Consider the following 18538-nt stretch of genomic DNA (forward strand, 5'->3'; position numbering starts at 1 on the left):
CTCTTGTCTCAAAAAAAAAAAAATCAACATGTTATTCCATTTGCAAGATGAAAAAATGAGTAAAATAAAAAGGATTTACACAAAGATGAAATGGGACTGGAAAAGAGAGAGATAGCTTTTTTAAAATTCATCGTTTGAAAAATGTTTCCTCTTAAATCCTCAATTTTTTTTTGGGGGGGGGGGCGGGGAGACAGTCTTGCTCTGTTGCCCAGGCTGGAGTGCAGTGATGCCACCTCAGCTCACTGCAAACTCCGCCTCCAGGGTTCAAGTAATTCTCGTGCCTCAACCTCTGGAGTAGCTAGGATTACGGGTGCCTGCCACCACACCCAGTTAATTTTTGTTATTTCAGCAGTGATAGGATTTTACCACGTTGTCCAGGCTAGTCTCGAACTGCTGACCTCAGGCGTTCCAACCACCTCGGCCTCCCAAAGAGTTGGGATTATAGGAGTGAGCCACCATGCCCGGCCAATGTTTTCTAAGTATGTAAAAAATTACCAAGTACAAAAATAAGACCTAATCAGGTTAAATACCTTGCCCAGCTTGTATGTATTAGATTAGAATACTTGGTCTTTCTTGTACCATACTATAATGGCTCTAATGTAAGTTGTTATAAATATGTGTATATGTGAATACATGTATACAAATAATCCAATCAACCTTGGATTAACTAGTTGGTTAAATTTGTTTCTCACAGGAGATACAGGCAAACAATTCTGAAATTGCTTTATATGTGTACTGGGATAAATAAATAAGTAAATGGACAATGGACCATAGGAGCCAGGTTTCTCGTGTTAGAGAGAAGTTACAAATAAGCAAGAAACGAAGGCTAAAATGAACACTGCGATATCGAAAAGAGTCGGAGATATCCGTATAAACTCATATTCAGCTTAGTATGTGTACAGTGATGAATAGACACAGAAACAAATGTAGATATGTGCATACACATGAATCAGTAGCATATATACACATATTATCTATTGCTAGTCACCAGAGGGCCTAGAAACAGTAACACCTCAGTAGTAACAAATAAACCCAATGACCAGATATAGCTTTCTAAATAATCATTACGCATTAAAAGGAATCAGGAACCACAGCTTCTTGGAGAAATGACTAACTATAGGGCTCAGCAGGGAAAATACAAGATGAACCTGGAGCACACTGCAATATGAGAAGGTCAGGAAGTACTGTAAAAACAAAAAGCTAAAGAAAAGACAAGCCACAGATGGAAGAAAATATTTGCAAAACACATATCTGATAAAGGACTTGCATCTAAATTATGCAAAGAACTCTTAAAATTCAACAATAAGAAAACAAACGACCATATTTAAAACAGGCAAAAGATCTGACAGACATCTCACCAAATATAACACAGATGGCAAATAAGCATGTGAAAAGATATTCAACAGCATATGTTATTAGGGAACTATAAACTAAAATTATGAGATACTGCCACACACCTAGTGTAATGGATAAAATCCAAAACACTGAGAACACCGTATGCTGGTGAAGCTGTGAAGCAACAGAAACTCTCATTCGCTGATGGTGGGAATGCAAAAATGGTACAGCCCACTTTGGAAGACAGTTTGGCAGCTTCTTACAAAGCTTAACAGATGATCAATCAAATGCACTCCATTATCCAAATGACTTGAAAACTTCTATGCACATGTGCAAATGTTTACAGCTGCTTTATTTGTAACTGCCAAAACTTGGAACCAACCAAAATATTCTTCAATAAGTGAATGGATAAACTGTCAGTACTTCCATACAATAGAAAATTATTCAACAACAAAATGAAATGAGGTATCAAGCTACAAAGACACAGAGAAGCCTTAAATGCATATTGCTAAGTCAAAGAAACCAGTATAGTATGAAAGGCTATATACTGCATCATTCCAACGATACGAGATTTCGGAAAAGGCAAAACTATATATAGAAACAGTAAAAAGGTCAGTGGTCACCAGGGAAGAGAGTGCGGAAGGAAGGGGAAGAAGGAAGAACAGGTAGAGCAGAAGGGATTTGGAGGACAGTGAAACTATACTGTATAATAACACAAAGAGTGACCCCTAATGTAAACTATGGATCTTAGTTAACAATAATTTATCAATATTTTTTCATCAATTGTAACGAATGTACCACACTAATGCCAGATGTTAATAAGAAACGGCATGGGAGAGAGTAGAAAGGGAGTGAGAGTTCGCTGTTCTTTCTGCTCAATTTTTCTGTAACCTAAAACCACTCTAAAAAAACAAAGTTGCTGGCCGTGCATGGTGGCTCACACCTGTAATCCCACCACTTGGGGAGGCCAAGGTGGGGCAGATCACTTGAGGTCAGTAGTTCGAGACCAGCCTGGACAACATGGCAAAACCCTGTCTCTACTAAAAACAAAAAAAAATTAGCCAGACATGGTGGCGGGTACCTCTAGTTCCAGGTACACGCGAGGCTGAGGCAGAGAACTGCTTGAACCCGGAAGGTGGAGTTTGCAGTGAGCTGAGATCAAGCCACTGCACTTCAGCCTAGGCGACAGAGGGAGACTCTGTCTCAGAAAATAATAATAATAATAAAGTTGCCAGGCGCAGTGGCTCACGCCTGTAATCCCAGCACTTTGAGAGGCTGAGGTGAGGGGATCACTTGAGTCCAGGAGTTCAAGACCAGCATGGGCAACATGAAAAAATCCCATCTCTACAAAAAAAATTCTAAATTAGCTGGGTTTGGTGGCACATGCCTGTAATCTCAACTATTTGGGAGGCTGAGGTAGAAAACTGCTTGAGCCCAGGAGGTCAAGGGTGCAGTAAGCCACAATCACACCATTGCATTTCAAGACTGGGAGAAAAAGAAAAGCAGAAAATCTCAAAGAGCTCCCAATGGTCAAAGCAGAATTATTTGAGCAACAAAATAAATAAGGTAGTACTAGGTTATAATACAGACATACAGCACCTGAACCCTGCCATGCCTAGACAAAAGCAATCTACAGACCACTGTATGCTCAAATCTAACTCTGAGGGATGCTGCTGCTGCATCTCTGTATTATGTTATCCATGTTTCCCTCATTAACTACTGTATCCATAAATCCCTCCTTCCTCTTTCTTCTCCAGTGCCCATACTACAAGCACTGTGCAAGGCTCTCTGCTAAACAATCTCTACCCAAAGTCCCTAGGAGAACTCACTTATTTTCAAGGCCTCAACTTAGCTAATAACCCTGAAAATAGTATCAACCACTATCACCTGCACTATGTCCAGCATCTATGGTCACTTCCACTTGTATGTTCCATATCACCTCAAATTCAACATGGCCCAAATTAAACTCATTTTATCAACCCACACCAACATTCCCTACAAGCAGTTTCACCATCTCGACTTCAGCTTCCATCAACATCACCATGTGCAAGTCCCAAAATGCCAGATATCCTCCCTGTATTTCCAATTTATCACTTTCTTTCATACTGACCCTTCACCCCACTATTCCACTTCTACCACCTTAATTTATGCTCTTATTCCTAACCTCCTGAATAGCTTCCTGCCTGCCTATGCTCCCAGACTAAACTCTGCCTAATTCATCCCAAATATATCAATAGTTTTCATATAGCTAGCCCTCAGTTATTGATCACTATTATGATTGTTGATGACTTTGGCAGACACTATTGTTTAACTACCCCCATGTCCATTTCCTTTTGTTGATGAGCCCCAATTTTGTTTGGGTATTCTCTATTTCCCCAAGTAAATCAGGGAAGTAAGTTCTAGGCTGAATCTTGATTGGCCTTACCCAATCATTGCAGTTACATCCCCCAAGATTTAAGCCTTAGCATGTGACTCAGTTTCTGTCATGAAATATAAGTGGGAGACCATTAGAAGACTTCTGGAAAGGTGCTCCCATGAAGGTGACACCAGAAAACATGGCACTTTCTCACTCTGGATATTGTCATGCCTCAACAAAATCCCTGGAATTCCTGTAGCCAAGCTAAAGATGAAGCTAGCAAGCATAGGGAGAACGGCAGGTCCAGCGTACCAAAATAAGTAGAACTGAAGCCCAGCATACGGCCCCTGAGGAGGCCTGACCTATATGACATGAGTAAATCTCAGAAGCATTACACTCAGTAAAAGTACATACTATAATGACTCCATTTATATATTGCATCTACATAAAGTTCTAAAACAGAAAAAATTAATCTACAGTCATAGAAATCAGATTAGCAGCAGCTTGGAGCCAGGATTAAGGAAAGAGAGGATTGAGTTGAAAGAAGCAAGAAAGTTTTTAGAGTGATGAAAATGTTCTTTATCGTGATTGGGGTGGTTACATCTGTCAAAATTCACCCAACTGTATTCCTAAAACCCATGCATTTTATTCTATACAAGTTATAACTCAATAATACTGATTCTTTAAGAAAGACATTGGATACCATGGAGGGTAGAAGAAGGGAAAAAAAAGAAAGGCAAATAGTATCATTGCCACCAGATGGTGACGTACGATGGAGAAAAATAAAGCCAACAAGGGGCAAATAAGTGTGGGTGCTGGTTAGGTGTGTACTTGTAAATAGGATGGTCATGAAAGGCTTCATTCCCTTTTTAGAAACGACCTGAAGGAAGAGAAAGGGTAAGCCATGGAGACACCTAGAAGAAGATTTCAGGCAGAGAAACTAGCAAGTGCAAAAGACTTTGTATTTTTCACTGATGAAATGGGAGGCCATTTGACTACAGTGATCTTCACTTACATTTTAAAAGGATTACTCTGGCTGATCAGTTGAAAACAGCCAAGGGTTAAGGACAGAAGCAAAGAGCCTAGTTAGGAAGCAATTGCCATCAACCAATGGTAAATTAGACCAGGGTGGTGGTAAGAAGTCTTCAGATTCTGAACAAAATTTAAAGATAGAGTCAATAGTATTTGATAATGAGCTAAATATAAGATTGAAAGAGGCCGGGCGCGGTGGCTCACGCCTGTAATCCCAGCACTTTGGGAGGCCGAGGCGGGCGGATCACGAGGTCAGGAGATCGAGACCATCCTGGCTAACCCGGTGAAACCCCGTCTCTACTAAAAACTACAAAAAACTAGCCGGGCGAGGTAGCGGCGCCTGTAGTCCCAGCTACTCGGGAGGCTGAGGCAGGAGAATGGCGTGAACCTGGGAGGCGGAGCTTGCAGTGAGCTGAGATCCAGCCACTGCACTCCAGCCTGGGTGACAGAGCGAGACTCCGTCTCAAAAAAAAAAAAAAAAAAAAAAAAAGATTGAAAGAGAGGGGCCAAGGGTGACTCTAAGATTTGGAAAAACTTGAAGGGTGGAAAACCCACTTAGTAATACTGAGAGAGGAGATGGTTTGTTTGTAAACAGCGAAAATTTTATTTTGGCCAAGTTAATTCTGAGATGCCTATTAGACCATCATATGAAGATGTAAAGTAAGCAGCTGAATATACAAGTCTGGAGTTCAGAGAAGGGGACTAAGTTAAAGATTAAAAATCTGGGAGTTGTCAGTACATAAAAATGCACTTAGAGGCCGGGCACGGTGGCTCAAGCCTGTAGTTCCAGCACTTTGGGAGGCCGAGACGGGTGGATCACGAGGTCAGGAGATCGAGACCATCCTGGCTAATACGGTGAAACCCCGTCTCTACTAAAAAATATACAAAAAACTAGCCAGGCATGGTGGCGGGCGCCTGTAGTCCCAGCTACTTGGGAGGTTGAGGCAGGAGAACGACGTAAACCCGGGAGGCGGAGCTTGCAGTGAGCTGAGATCCGGCCACTGCACTCCAGCCTGGGCGACAGAGCGAGACTCCGTCTCAAAAAAAAAAAAAAAAATGCATTTAGAGACACTCCTGGATGAGATTATTAAGAGACTGAGTACATATAGACAAAAAAAGAAAAAGAAAAAAAATCCAAGGGATAAGTCCAAAGTCAATTTAATACTTACAGACGCAAAAGAAATGAAGATAGTAAAGGAGGCTGAGAAGGAATGGACAGTGAGGTAGCAGGAATACCAAGAAGTGGTATCCTGCAAGCCAAGGTAAGAAAGTGCTTCAAGGAAGAAAGATCAACAGGACCAAATGCTACTGATAGGTCGAATGAGATAAGGACTGAGAACTCACTGAAATTACTGGAGAATCATTGTCCCTTCCAGAACCCAATCCCATATAAGCATTCCTTGTTCCAGTAGAGTAACACACACTGCTATGTTCAATTTTTACTAATTAAAAATTACTGCTTATTTTTAAATCAAAACTATTGAAGCAGTAGTATGTTAATCTATTTTAAACATGATGTTTATTTCGGGTTACTATTTGGTATTCTAAGTATTCCGGTAAGTAAGCACCTCTGATGTTTACTACTTTTACTCTGGCTTCATCAAACCCCAAACATTTCCACATATAGGCAGTGAGTTATTCCACAATTTTTTCCAAGATATGATCTTTATTTTACTAGTAAGTTAAAATATAGCAATAGATAAAATATTTTAAAATTACTATCCAATAAGTATTAGAGGACAGATAGAGAGCAGAGTACTCCTGGTACAAAAGCAGAATGTCATAGAGAAATATAAATATACTTGGGCACAAATGCCAAAGTCTCAGTCAGACACACACATACAGGATGCATATTGTGATTCAAATCTTTTTACTCTGAGCCAGTGTAAAGGTTGGGCTTAGGGCAGTCATGCTCTTATCTATTTAAAGATACATTTTTGATACTAGGCTCCTGTTGCTGTACAAATTTTGGTTTCAGAATATTTTAAGTCCTCTTCAAAGCAAAAAGGATAGTGGCCTCCAAGTAATCTAGTTCATTTCAAGACAACTGATCTACTGCAAAACAAGAGTTGTTAATAAGAGTTCCTGGCCAGGACAATAAAATAACATTCTCCCAGACAGGTCCATTTGAACTTAAATTATATAAATAAAATAAGCATACACTCTTCACAAAAGCATGGGCACTAATAGTACATGTAACACACTAGTAATCCTAATTATTTCACGAGAGTAAAGGATATTTGCAGTTAAGAGCAATTCCTGATATTAGAAATAAAAAAGAATGACAAGGCCGGGCGCGGTGGCTCAAGCCTGTAATCCCAGCACTTTGGGAGGCCGAGACGGGCGGATCACGAGGTCAGGAGATCGAGACCATCCTGGCTAACACGGTGAAACCCCGTCTCTACTAAAAACTACAAAAAACTAGCCGGGCGAGGTAGCGGCGCCTGTAGTCCCAGCTACTCGGGAGGCTGAGGCAGGAGAATGGCGTGAACCCGGGAGGCGGAGCTTGCAGTGAGCTGAGATCCGGCCACAGCACTCCAGCCCGGGTGACAGAGCGAGACTCCGTCTCAAAAAAAAAAAAAAAAAGAATGACAAAAGGCATTACCAAGTATGTGTTCGTATATATGAACTGACTCACCTAAGTCAGTATTTTTCTGAGCTCCTTCTTGGATATTTCATTAAGTAGATTATGTTCCTTGACATCAACATTTCAGTTCTCACTCTCAGATTAGATAGTAAGTTATTCCTAACTTTGCACTATGAGATAAATGGCAGCTAAAATCAGAAGATTCTTGTTACGGCTTAAAATTGACTGTTTTCGGAGAAATTCAGCTAATTAAGTCAGTTACAGCACACAATTCCTCAGTGACAAAGTAACAGTTCAAGACTGCGGCTACCTTAATTTTTTTACATAGGAACAGGAAGCAAATGGTACTTTTCACCTTTCGCTCAGTTGCTTATCATCGACTGGAAAACACTGTAGTATCCTGAAAATGACTGCCACTTTTCATACAACAAAGGTTGATTTTGTTTAATCCTTTGTCAGTTAAAAAAAAAAAAAAAAAAAAAAGGCCAGGTCTTTTGATGTCAGGAAATGCAGAAGCAAGCAAAGTCCACCAAGTAGCTAAATGAATCAATTACATTTATGTTTTTAAAACAGGTCCAAAGCCTAAAATAAGTAACCCCATAACAAGTTTATTTTAGTATGTTTGTACTCTCCAAGATAACAGACTTCTTTTCCCTTTTTTAACAATAGACATCTAATTAACATAACATTTTCAAAATTAATTTCCTGTGTTTTGGTGAGAATCTTTAGACTCTGGGGCATATGGGAGGGGAAGCAGGGAAAGAATTATTAAAAAGTACTCATCTGCAGAAGAAACAGGACTATGTAATTCTTACGCAAATGTTTGTTAACTCCCTCTGGCACAAAAACAGTGACGTTATTCTAGACAGCAGTAGAGCAGAGTTATAATGAACATCAAATTTTTAAATCACTGACAACTTAAGGAAATTAAGAATATTACTTAAAAATGAACATCAAGCTTTTAAATCACTGACAACTTAAGGAAATTAAGAATATTACTTAAAAATCTCTTCTCCCCAGAGTACTAAATCTGTGTAAGAGGAGAGTGTGCCCATCTGGGGTTATATACATATTCAGCGTCAACAAAACTGAAGTCGTTTTTCCCTGCAAACAGGAAAAGTTGTTGTTGTTTTCCCTTAGAACTCTGGGCAATGAAAGCCATGACTTTAAATGGCTCTGTATAAAAACACAAGAAGGGTGGGTCATGTTCTATTAGTAAAAGCAGCTGAACACCAAGAACTTCTCTTCCTTTAAGAAAAATCTAAAAAGAAAAATTTTAATCTAAAAAATAATCTCATCTTACTTTTGACAACTATCTTTGCTTCACTTTCTCTAAAATACAGATTAATACCTTTAAAGAGGGTATAAAAGGAATTTATAAATTTGCATTTGCAATATGACTCTCACACCAAAAGTAATCTCACACATTATTTTTTTCCCTGTAGTATGCACTAAATAAAATATCCAAACTTGATTCTGCTGAGAGCAACAATATCAACTATTTTTACTATAGTATCAACAGTATTTATCAACAATATCAATAATATTTACTAATCTAAGATTTGTAAAATTTCATTTCCTAATCTCTTAGTAATAAAATATAGTATGACCATTTCTTCAGTTTTAAAATTACCTCAGATTGACTGGAAGACCAACTCTACAGCTACATGAAATTGTAAAAGGGTTGCAAAACTTGAAGCAGCATGAGCATACCCCTTTCTATTAATATTTAACATAACTAAGGGAAGCTGCAAATATTTCATCCCACCTTTACTAAATGCCACGATTCAAATTATAGGTCAACACCCAAACTAACAAGTACAATCACAACAAAACCAACATAACATTTTAAACAAAGGGCAGTTCAGCCAAGCTGTCATAAAGAGTTCAGATTTCTACAACCTAAACAGTTGAAAAACTGCTTAACTATTTAGATTTTTTTTTAATTTGTTACCTATCAGGAATACACCTACTGTTTCACTTTCTACTCATGCCACATTTATCTTAAGTTCTACATTTCTGGATCTTTCTACCATTAGAGATCAACCATTAAATTACTTCAACAAGTAGAAATAGTAACACTGCTCCCAAACAGAAATTTTTGCATTGCTAGACACTTATCTAGTTGGCAGATTTATACCATTGTTCATTCTTAGTTCCTTAAATGTAAAAAATACCCACAGAATGGTAGCATACCTCTAAATTAGTTTAAATATGGTACAAAGTTATTTTTAGTTAGGTTCAAGTTTTAAAAAGGTACTAATTGTTCTTTTTAAAGGCTAATCTACTCAAGTTCCTCTTATATCAAAAAAAGTTAATTTGTCTCTTCTGGAAAAAAGAAATGTTATTTATGTAATGCTCAAGCAAAAAGGATGTTCAAATAATAGATTTGACATCAAATCAGGGTTAGGATCATACTTATTGTTCATAAAAATAAGTTTGACATTTATTCTAATGATGGTCCTTTCAAACACTAGTATGGTCAAATGTCATTTATGTGCACTTTCAAATGTAATTCTTATTTTTAAAATACTCCTATCCTCTACCATGCAAGGCAGAAAAGGAAGAAAACCCACACACAAGCAATTATAAACATTTTTATCTGTGAAAAATATATACAAGAAATATTCACATAACATTTGAGATTTGTCTATTCCCTCCTGTGCATGCTAGAAAGATGCAAAGACAAACACTTCCAAATATTCAGACAGATCATTCCCCAGTTGTAACTTTCATCATAGTTCTCAAAGCAGTATGGTGAGGTCAGCTCACAAACAGCTTAAGTAGCAAAACCAGAAATTGGTGGTAGTAGTATCAGGCTACATAACAGCCTCTCTAAAGAATATGAAGTAAGAGAACTAAAATGTGCTGGCAACATGCCAAAAGACTGGATGGAATATAGCTTTGAGCAACAAATACTCAGAGCTTACAGTATATAGCAATTCATCATCTCTTATCCTGTAGCTTGACTTTCCTTGTTTTAAACCAAAAATAGCCATATATAAGAGGTATTTAACACTACAAAATGTGTCCATTCTTATGAAATGAAAGATATCTGGGCCTGCAATGATTTGTTTACTAAATACATACCCTAAAAAAAACCTCTGACTTACATTCTATGCGAAGATGAGGAAGGTAAAATGGATAAAAATATATTGATATTATTATGCATAAAATAGCCTTTATTCTCTAAGGATTATACTACCCTCAAGCATAATCTTGAAGCTTTCAGTTTTCTGTATTTTCAGTTCTGAGTATCTCTTCAACTGGCTGGTATTTAGAATTAGACAACCTTCTCAATATATTTAATAAAGAATTAATCCTGTCAGATCAGAGGACGTGATTTTGGGCAGATATAATTTTTTTGACCTTAGTCAAAATATGTTACTTTTATAATTTCATCTTACATGGATCATATATTAAAATAGGATAATAAACTCATTCTTAAGTGTCTGACACTTTCTAAAATACTTTTTTTCTAAGAAACCAAAAGAAAAAAGTTATTTTAGGCAAGAAAAAAGAATAAGATTCAATTCAAATCAATACACATTTAACAGCTATTTTGTGCCAGACATTATACTGAGAATGAGGAAACAAAGATAATATATATATATATGGTCTCCCAGAGCTGACAATCTGGTTGGGAAGACTGACCCATTTAAACACACCTACACACTCAATGTGCTTTACTAGCTATAGGAACAAAAGCCCTGCTATCACCAAGGAAAGAGTGAATGAGTCTGCCCCAGGGGCTGGAAAAATTTTCAGAGGCAAAGTAAGAGTGGAGCTATGTTTTGAAGGATGAGAATTTCACAAGTAAAAAAGGAATATTGCCAGCCAAGCACAATGTTATTCTCCAAAGACTAAGCAAAAGCAAAAAAGCACAAAAACATAACATGTGTGAGGAAACCTATGTGGCAAGGGTAGGATAACAATTTCTGGTACATGTGCTACTACTCTTCTACCCTCACTGTGTAACTGACATCACTAATCAATTAAAGCATGTTTAAAACCCATTTGACATCTCAAAATTCTTCTCAACACGTAACACAAACTAGTAGAAGGTAGGTCCATGAGATGAAATATACATGCTATCCTAACCCCGAAAAAAGAAAGTGGTGGGACCTGAGGCAAAGGGTAAATTAAGAACAGATTACGAATAACCATGAATGCAAGGTCAACAAGTTTAGATTTTATCCTGTGAACAACAGAGGATGAACAAAGGATTTTATGAAGAATATTAACGTGATTAATTCTGGCAGATAAGTGAAGAATGGATTTGGACAGACAGAATGAAGGCAGGAAGAAAGAACAGTTAAGATGCTATCATAAAAGTCCAGGCAAGAAGCAATGAGACCTGAATTTCAGCAATGGGAAAATCCACCGCAGGTTCTAAAAGAAAAATGAAGTTTTGGATTTTATTATCTGTGGTTTTAAAATGAAACTTTGGGAAAAAGTAATATTCTAATCAGAATTCCCAAATAACACTCAACAAGGAAAAGAAAAAAACAAATTAAGGTAAAGACTAGAATTAAAGAAGTGAATCACAATGATACCCAAAATTACTCAAGACTATAAATTCAGAAATAGATATTTCAGGTTTAGCATCAAGAAAGAGAACATCCTCATGACCAGACTAATACTCAGCAAGTCTTTTCTTCCTCTCAGGGCACTAATACGCTAGCCAAACAACAAACGCTATTCACCTTACATGCCCCTACAATGCAGGGTCAAACTCATACTCCCGGTGAGATGCAGACAGCACAAAAGTCAAATTTAAAACAGAAGTCTGAAATCACGTAGAAGCTCAACTTTATTCAAACATTTAAAACTCCACACTTCTTTTAAGAAACATAATTTATATGAAATAAACCTTCTGGAAATAATACCATTCTACCATTAATTAATTCATATCCTAGCCTTTAAACTCTAAAATTCTTTGTATGGAAAACAACCTATCTGTAGCACTTTGGACAATATGTACAAAAAACAACTCTCCTAACACTTCTGTAGAACGTTTAATAAATGAAACTATTCTAATTAAAAATTAAAACTTCACTGTAGCTCAAAGGCCCAAAGGGAGTGAAACGGTTTTTCTATTTTGAAAAAGGAATTCTTTAGCTGTTGCAAACGAAGGCTAGTGCAGTGATGTGAAATCCAAGTACAACATGTTAATAAAGCTGGCATTACTGTTTTAAGACCTAAGGATATTCACATTAAGGATAAAATTATCCTGTAGTGAATGCCAACAATGCATTTCATACTACACAGACATATTCGAGAGTTCTACTTTGTTCTCATCCCAATTCTTTTGTGTCCCAGTAACAAACTCTCAAATTGGGATCCTTATCCTCTTAAGCTAAAATGAAATAAGCGTGGACATAAAATTTACTTGTGCTATATTATTCATTCTGAGAAAGCAAAATCAGATGAACAATTTAACATAATCTAATTCTGAACCAAAAAGATATGGATTAGTCAGTGATGAGCAGGGTCTACTTCTCATGATGTCATTCCAAAGCCATTATTAAATTTTGCACATGTTATTCTTTCTTCAAATCAATCACAAAACAAGTCATCCCATGACTGAGGTCAAATTCCATTCTAACTAAAAGATCTCCAAACCTGAAGTAATGGTCTACTTACTAAGTAATACTCAAAGACCAAATTCCAGAAAAAACCCTCCTCCTGTACCTCCCCAACTTAAAAAAAAAAAATCTGTCTTCTCCTTTTAGCTCACTGTAGTGGAATGTGACCTGTACTTAAGGGCTTTTCCATTCCTTCTTTTCTGCTTAAAGAATAGGAAGCAGACCTGTTCTCTCTCACAAGGGTAATATGCTTTTAAAAGGAAAAAAAGTGAAATGTATGAAGTTAATTGTGTATTAATTAGAACAAACAAAAGTAAAATAATTTACTAGATTTCTCACATGTGAGTTGTCCTCCTACTAGAACAACGCATGACACTTAGAGTGAGTGTATTTTTTATTTTTTATTTTTTGAGGCAGAGTTTCACTCTTGTTGCCCAGGCTGGAGTGCAATGGTGCAATCTCAGCTCACTGCAACCTCCACCTCCCAGTTTCGAGCGGTTCTCCTGCCTCAGCCTCATGATTAACTGTGATTACAGGTGTGCGCCACCACGCCTCGCTAATTTTTGTATTTTTAGTAGAGATGGGGTTTCACCATGTTGGCCAGGCTGGTCTCAAACCCCTAACCTCAGGGGATCCACCCACCTAGGCCTCCCAAAGTGCTGAGATTACAGGTATGAGCCACCACGCCTGGCCAGAATGAGTGTATTTAAATGACAGTTGAATCTTTATTTTTATTTTATAACACTGATCAGATATCGGAAAGATTTACGATTTGTATCACTCCTAATAAATTAAGTAGGGAAGAGGAGGTTAAAACTGCACCTACTTAAATAAATCTTCTTCACATACAATATAATATTGCTATAAACATTTTCCATGATAAATCATTTTTATTACTGAACTTACACACTTAAGTATGTAATCATAGACAGAACAGGAAAGTAAGCACTTAAGAAATGTACTTCAAGGCCAGGGACGGTGGCTCACGCCTGTAATCCCAGCACTTTGGGAGGCCAAGGCGGGCAGATCAAGAGGTCAAGAGATTGAGACCATCCTGGCCAACAGGGTAAAACCCCATTTCTACTAAAAATACAAAACTTAGCTGAGTGTGGTAGCACGCACCTGTAGTCCAAGCTACTCAGGAGGCTGAGGCAGAATTGCTTGAACCCAGGAGGTGGAGGTTGCAGTGAGCCGGGATCACACCACTGCACTCCAGCCTGGCAACAGAGCGAGACTCTGTATCAAAAAAAAAAAAAAAAAAGGACTTTGAAGTCTAAAATTAAACACTTTAATTAATGTACCTGAAGTTCAGCTCCTCATTTTAAAAAAAGAAAGCATTTAATTGGACAATCATCAAAGTTAATTCTAAGATACTTTAACCCGCCAGGCGTGGTGGCTCACACCTGTAATCCAGCACTTCTGGAGGCTGAGGTGGGCGGATCACGAGGTCAGGAGTTGGAGACCATCCTGGCCAATATGGTAAAATCCTGTCTACTAAAAATACAAAAATTAGCCAGATGTGGTGGGGTGCACCTGTAATCCCAGCTACTCAGGAGGTTGAAGCAAGCGAATCGCTTGAACCCGGGAGACAGAGGTTGCAGTGAGCCAAGATCGGGCCATTGCACTCCAGCCTGGGTGATATAGCGAGACTCCATCTCAAAAAAAAAAAAAAAAGATACTTTAAACCGAGGTTTTTTTTTGTTTTGTTTGAGACGGAGTCTAGCTCTGTTGCCCAGGCTGGTGTGCAGTGGGCACACCTCTGGGGTTCAAGTGACTCTCCTGCTTCAGTCTCCCAAGTAGCTGAGACGATAGGCAAGTACCACCATGCTCAGCTAATCTTTTTATTTGTGGTAGACACAGGGTTTCACCATACTGGCCAAGCTGTCCTCAAGTGATCCACTCACCATGGCCTCCCAAAGTGCCGGGATTACAGGCATGAACTACCACGCCTGGCCTAACCCAAGTTTTAAGACGAACACATTCTATTTAATTTGGACAAAAGCACTCCCAAAATAACTCCATCAAAGACACATTTTACTTACATTCTTCCTACACCTTCATACATGTTAGTCTCATCTACCAAAGTCATGATCTCTGTATCTGTAAGATGTGCATGCTTTTTCGTTCTGTTTAGCTGTTCAATCTGTATATCTGCGAGCTTCACCTTCTGTTGAGTGTCAATAACTTTGGCTTGAAGCTCTGTGAAGGCCTAATAAAAACAAGTCCATGATTTAGTAGGTTAAATATTTTACAGGAAACATTTATGTCAAATCCAAATATATTAAAACAAAACATGCTAGCCAAAGTTGTGAAATTTACCAAATATCAATAAGTCAACATAACTGTAAACGAACAAGTCACCATACTAAATACTGAATTTACAATCATCAGAAGATACAATCAGTGTGAAGTAAAACAAATGCACATTAAATAATAACCATATTAAGTAGCAAGTATTCAAGGAGTAGTAAAAGAAATAAATGCAATAGTCAAGGATGAAACCCAGAGATTCAAAACAAGAACCATAAAAGTAATAACTCACTACATTTGTATTGCACAATTAGGTTTCAAAGCACTTTCTCACATTAGTTTGAAATATTAATATGGAAATATTAATATAAGAATATTAATGAGGAAATATAATAAATATCTAATTTATGCCTCTCAATAATGCCATGAGTTAGCATTGGCAGTTTCATCATCCACAATTTACAAATTAAGTAACTAAATGAGTTAAGACATAAAAGTGGCTTGCACAAGGTTGAACAACTATTAGAGGGAAAGGAAGGTGTATTTAAAGACGTTTCTTCTAACCCCTTTGTTCAGCAATCTTTCTATTCCATTGTTTATAGTAATATTCATAATATGAACATTTTTAAGAGGAAGACCAAAAAAGATAGAAAAAATGCAAAGCACTGGCAAAATAATTGCATCAGGCCAAATTTGACCCTTGCGTACACTTACTCAACTGGAAGATAAACAGTTCTTGGATATTCTTGTTGAAGTGCCTGGAATGACTTTCACATGCTGTCAAATTTGTGCCTTAATAATAACATTTGTGACTGCAATGTACAGCAAAGGTTACTACATAATTTTTATTGTGACCTTGTTTTCACCTACTAGTAAGATTCTGAAAGATTTACTTTGGAGAAGGGGAGGGGCCTGAAATGTCCTATTTGTCTCCACCCAAAAAAAGGACCCTGTAACAACATTAGAAGATAAAACCGGCCGGGCGCGGTGGCTCAAGCCTGTAATCCCAGCACTTTGGGAGGCCGAGACGGGCGAATCACGAGGTCAGGAGATCGAGACCATCCTGGCTAACACGGTGAAACCCCGTCTCTACTAAAAATACAAAAACTAGCTGGGCGAGGTGGCGGGCGCCTGTAGTCCCAGCTACTCGGGAGGCTGAGGCAGGAGAATGGCGTAAACCCGGGAGGCGGAGCTTGCAGTGAGCTGAGATCTGGCCACTGCACTCCAGTCCCGGCGACAGAGCGAGACTCCGCCTCAAAAAAAAAAAAAAAAAAAGATAAAACCTTTAAAGTTTTTAAATTAATCATTTGTCAAAATTATTCAGTTTAAGTTTGTAATCATTTTCTTAGTTTGCATTCACTGTCCACATTTTTCAAATATAGCAACAAATTCAAAAGTACCAGGAGGAAAATCCATTCACTAAACCCTGATTTAAATCGGTACTTTTAATTAAAAAAAGGTAAATTTTTAGAATACACAATTTTGTTTTGAAATGTAAAATTCCAGGTATTATCTGACTGCTCTGTACAGCTTGCTAAGGAAGCTAGTATACCGTTAAAGATGAGCTAGTATACTGTTAAAGATGAGAGAACTCCACCTAAGAGCTAAATTTACAAGATTCAAAACAAGAACAAAAGCAAGACACAAACACATAATATCCTCGGAACCGTAATAAAAGCTTCATTTGTTAGAAGCAACAGCTATTTCGACTGTCCTATTTCCTTTGCACAAGTTGACCAGAGAGGCAGTCTTAACTAAGATGTTGCTCATCTGAAGAACCCAAAATAGTGGTCAAAAAAGTGTGAGGTAGCCGGGCGCGGTGGCTCACGCCTGTAATCCCAGCACTTTGGGAAGCCGAGGCGGACAGATCACGAGGTCAGGAGCTCGAGACCATCCTGGCTAACACGGTGAAACCCCGTCTCTACCAAAAATACAAAAAATTAGCCGGGCGTGGTGGCGGGCGCCTGTAGTCCCAGCTACTCTGGAGGCTGAAGCGGGAGAATGGCATGAACCCGGGAGGCGAAGCTTGCAGTGAGCCGAGATCTCGCCACTGCACTCCAGCCAGGGCGATGAGCGAGACTCCGTCTCAAAAAAAAAAAAAAAAAAAAAAAAAAGTGTGAGGTAAGACAGAGAATACTGGATTCTAGTCCCAACCTCTGACAGGCTCTTCTAGTACTGGTTCCTTTTCTAGAAAAGTAGATTTAAAATAGATAAATTCTAGGGTCCTTTCCAATCCACCCCACCGCACAAAGCATACTGGTTTGGGGTCATTAGTGGTGTTAGAATGCTGATCATTCTTAGACAGCAAAAATATGAGTAACAACACATTATAAGCAACTGTTTGAGGAAAGCAGGAAAACCAATTCCTTCTGATACCGGTTTTATTTGGAAAACTTTACTGGTTTTGTTGTTTTTTTGACAAGTCCTTCAAAAGAAGGTTTTGTTTTGTTTTCTTTTTTTTTTTTTTTGACAAGTACTTAAAAAGAAGAAGGCGGGGGGGGGGGGGCGGCCAAAATCCTGAAATGAACATTGCTGTTACAATGCCTGGTTTTCCGAATAGAACCGAATAAACGGCCTAAAAACAAAGGTTGGACTTGGAGTTTTTCAAAGCAAATGAGGCAGAATTACGGATGCCACAACTCAGGCAAGGGGTCCGAAGGCACCCCCATTTGAAATGCTCTCTTTAGTTCCTACTATGAAAGTGAGTCCCTGAAGCCTCCAAACGCAACAAAATGTCTCTAGAGCTCAGAAAGACTGCACAGGCCCGAGATAGGCCCGCAGACTTACCTCACCCAGACAAACCGGCTCCTGCCCAGCAAGAGCCGCTCGCCCCCCACCCCAGTTTATGGAGACGCAATGTGGCCTTAGGACTCTGGGAAACCATTCCCTAGTCCACTGGACCCTCCTGCCCTATACAAGGCTCGTGCCTCACTCGATATTCTTGCCTATAGTCCCCTCAGCCTCCAAAGAGAAGGCCTCCGCCTGCCCAAGACCCTCTTTTACCTTCTTCAACTCAAGATCCACGGGGGCGGCCATGTTGGTGCACTGCATGCGCCTGCGCAGTGGGAGTTGGCCCGAAAGAGGGTGGGGGAAGGGCGCACCTTACTTTGTGCATCCGTCTTTCTTCCGCGCCTGCGCATGAGTTGGACTAACCGGGCTTCCTACCTTTCTCTGAGAATTGACCCCTGAAATATTTGGGTTTTGGATTCAGTGTCTTCACTATCTGACCGGTCAGGTCTGGCTTGCTCCTCCACATCTTCCAGACATAGCCCAACGCGCAGATTTCCCATGTGGCTTTAAGCAGTTTGCCAGTTAGCTTAGTATATGCTGCTAAACTGGGATGTATGTAGATGAGGTCAAACCCTCATCAGTCGATCAGAGTCCTTCAGC

At 38.8% G+C, this 18538-nt stretch overlaps 1 protein-coding gene across 1 annotated transcript in view; it reads right to left on the reverse strand.

Moving 5' to 3' along the window:
• Nucleotides 1-18233, reverse strand: part of PFDN1 (prefoldin subunit 1) — a 60577-nt gene extending 42344 nt beyond the window's left edge. The window contains exons 1-2 of the mRNA XM_010388132.1: nt 18152-18233; nt 14941-15107 (exon numbers count right to left, since the gene is read on the reverse strand). Of these exons, the coding sequence (XP_010386434.1) occupies nt 14941-15107; nt 18152-18199 (215 nt within the window). The 5' untranslated portion in view covers nt 18200-18233. The remainder of the gene's footprint in view (nt 1-14940; nt 15108-18151) is intronic.
• Nucleotides 18234-18538: the final 305 nt, after the last annotated feature.

Source organism: Rhinopithecus roxellana, chromosome 3, assembly GCF_007565055.1.
Source record: "Rhinopithecus roxellana isolate Shanxi Qingling chromosome 3, ASM756505v1, whole genome shotgun sequence".
Taxonomy (NCBI): Eukaryota; Metazoa; Chordata; class Mammalia; order Primates; family Cercopithecidae; genus Rhinopithecus; species Rhinopithecus roxellana.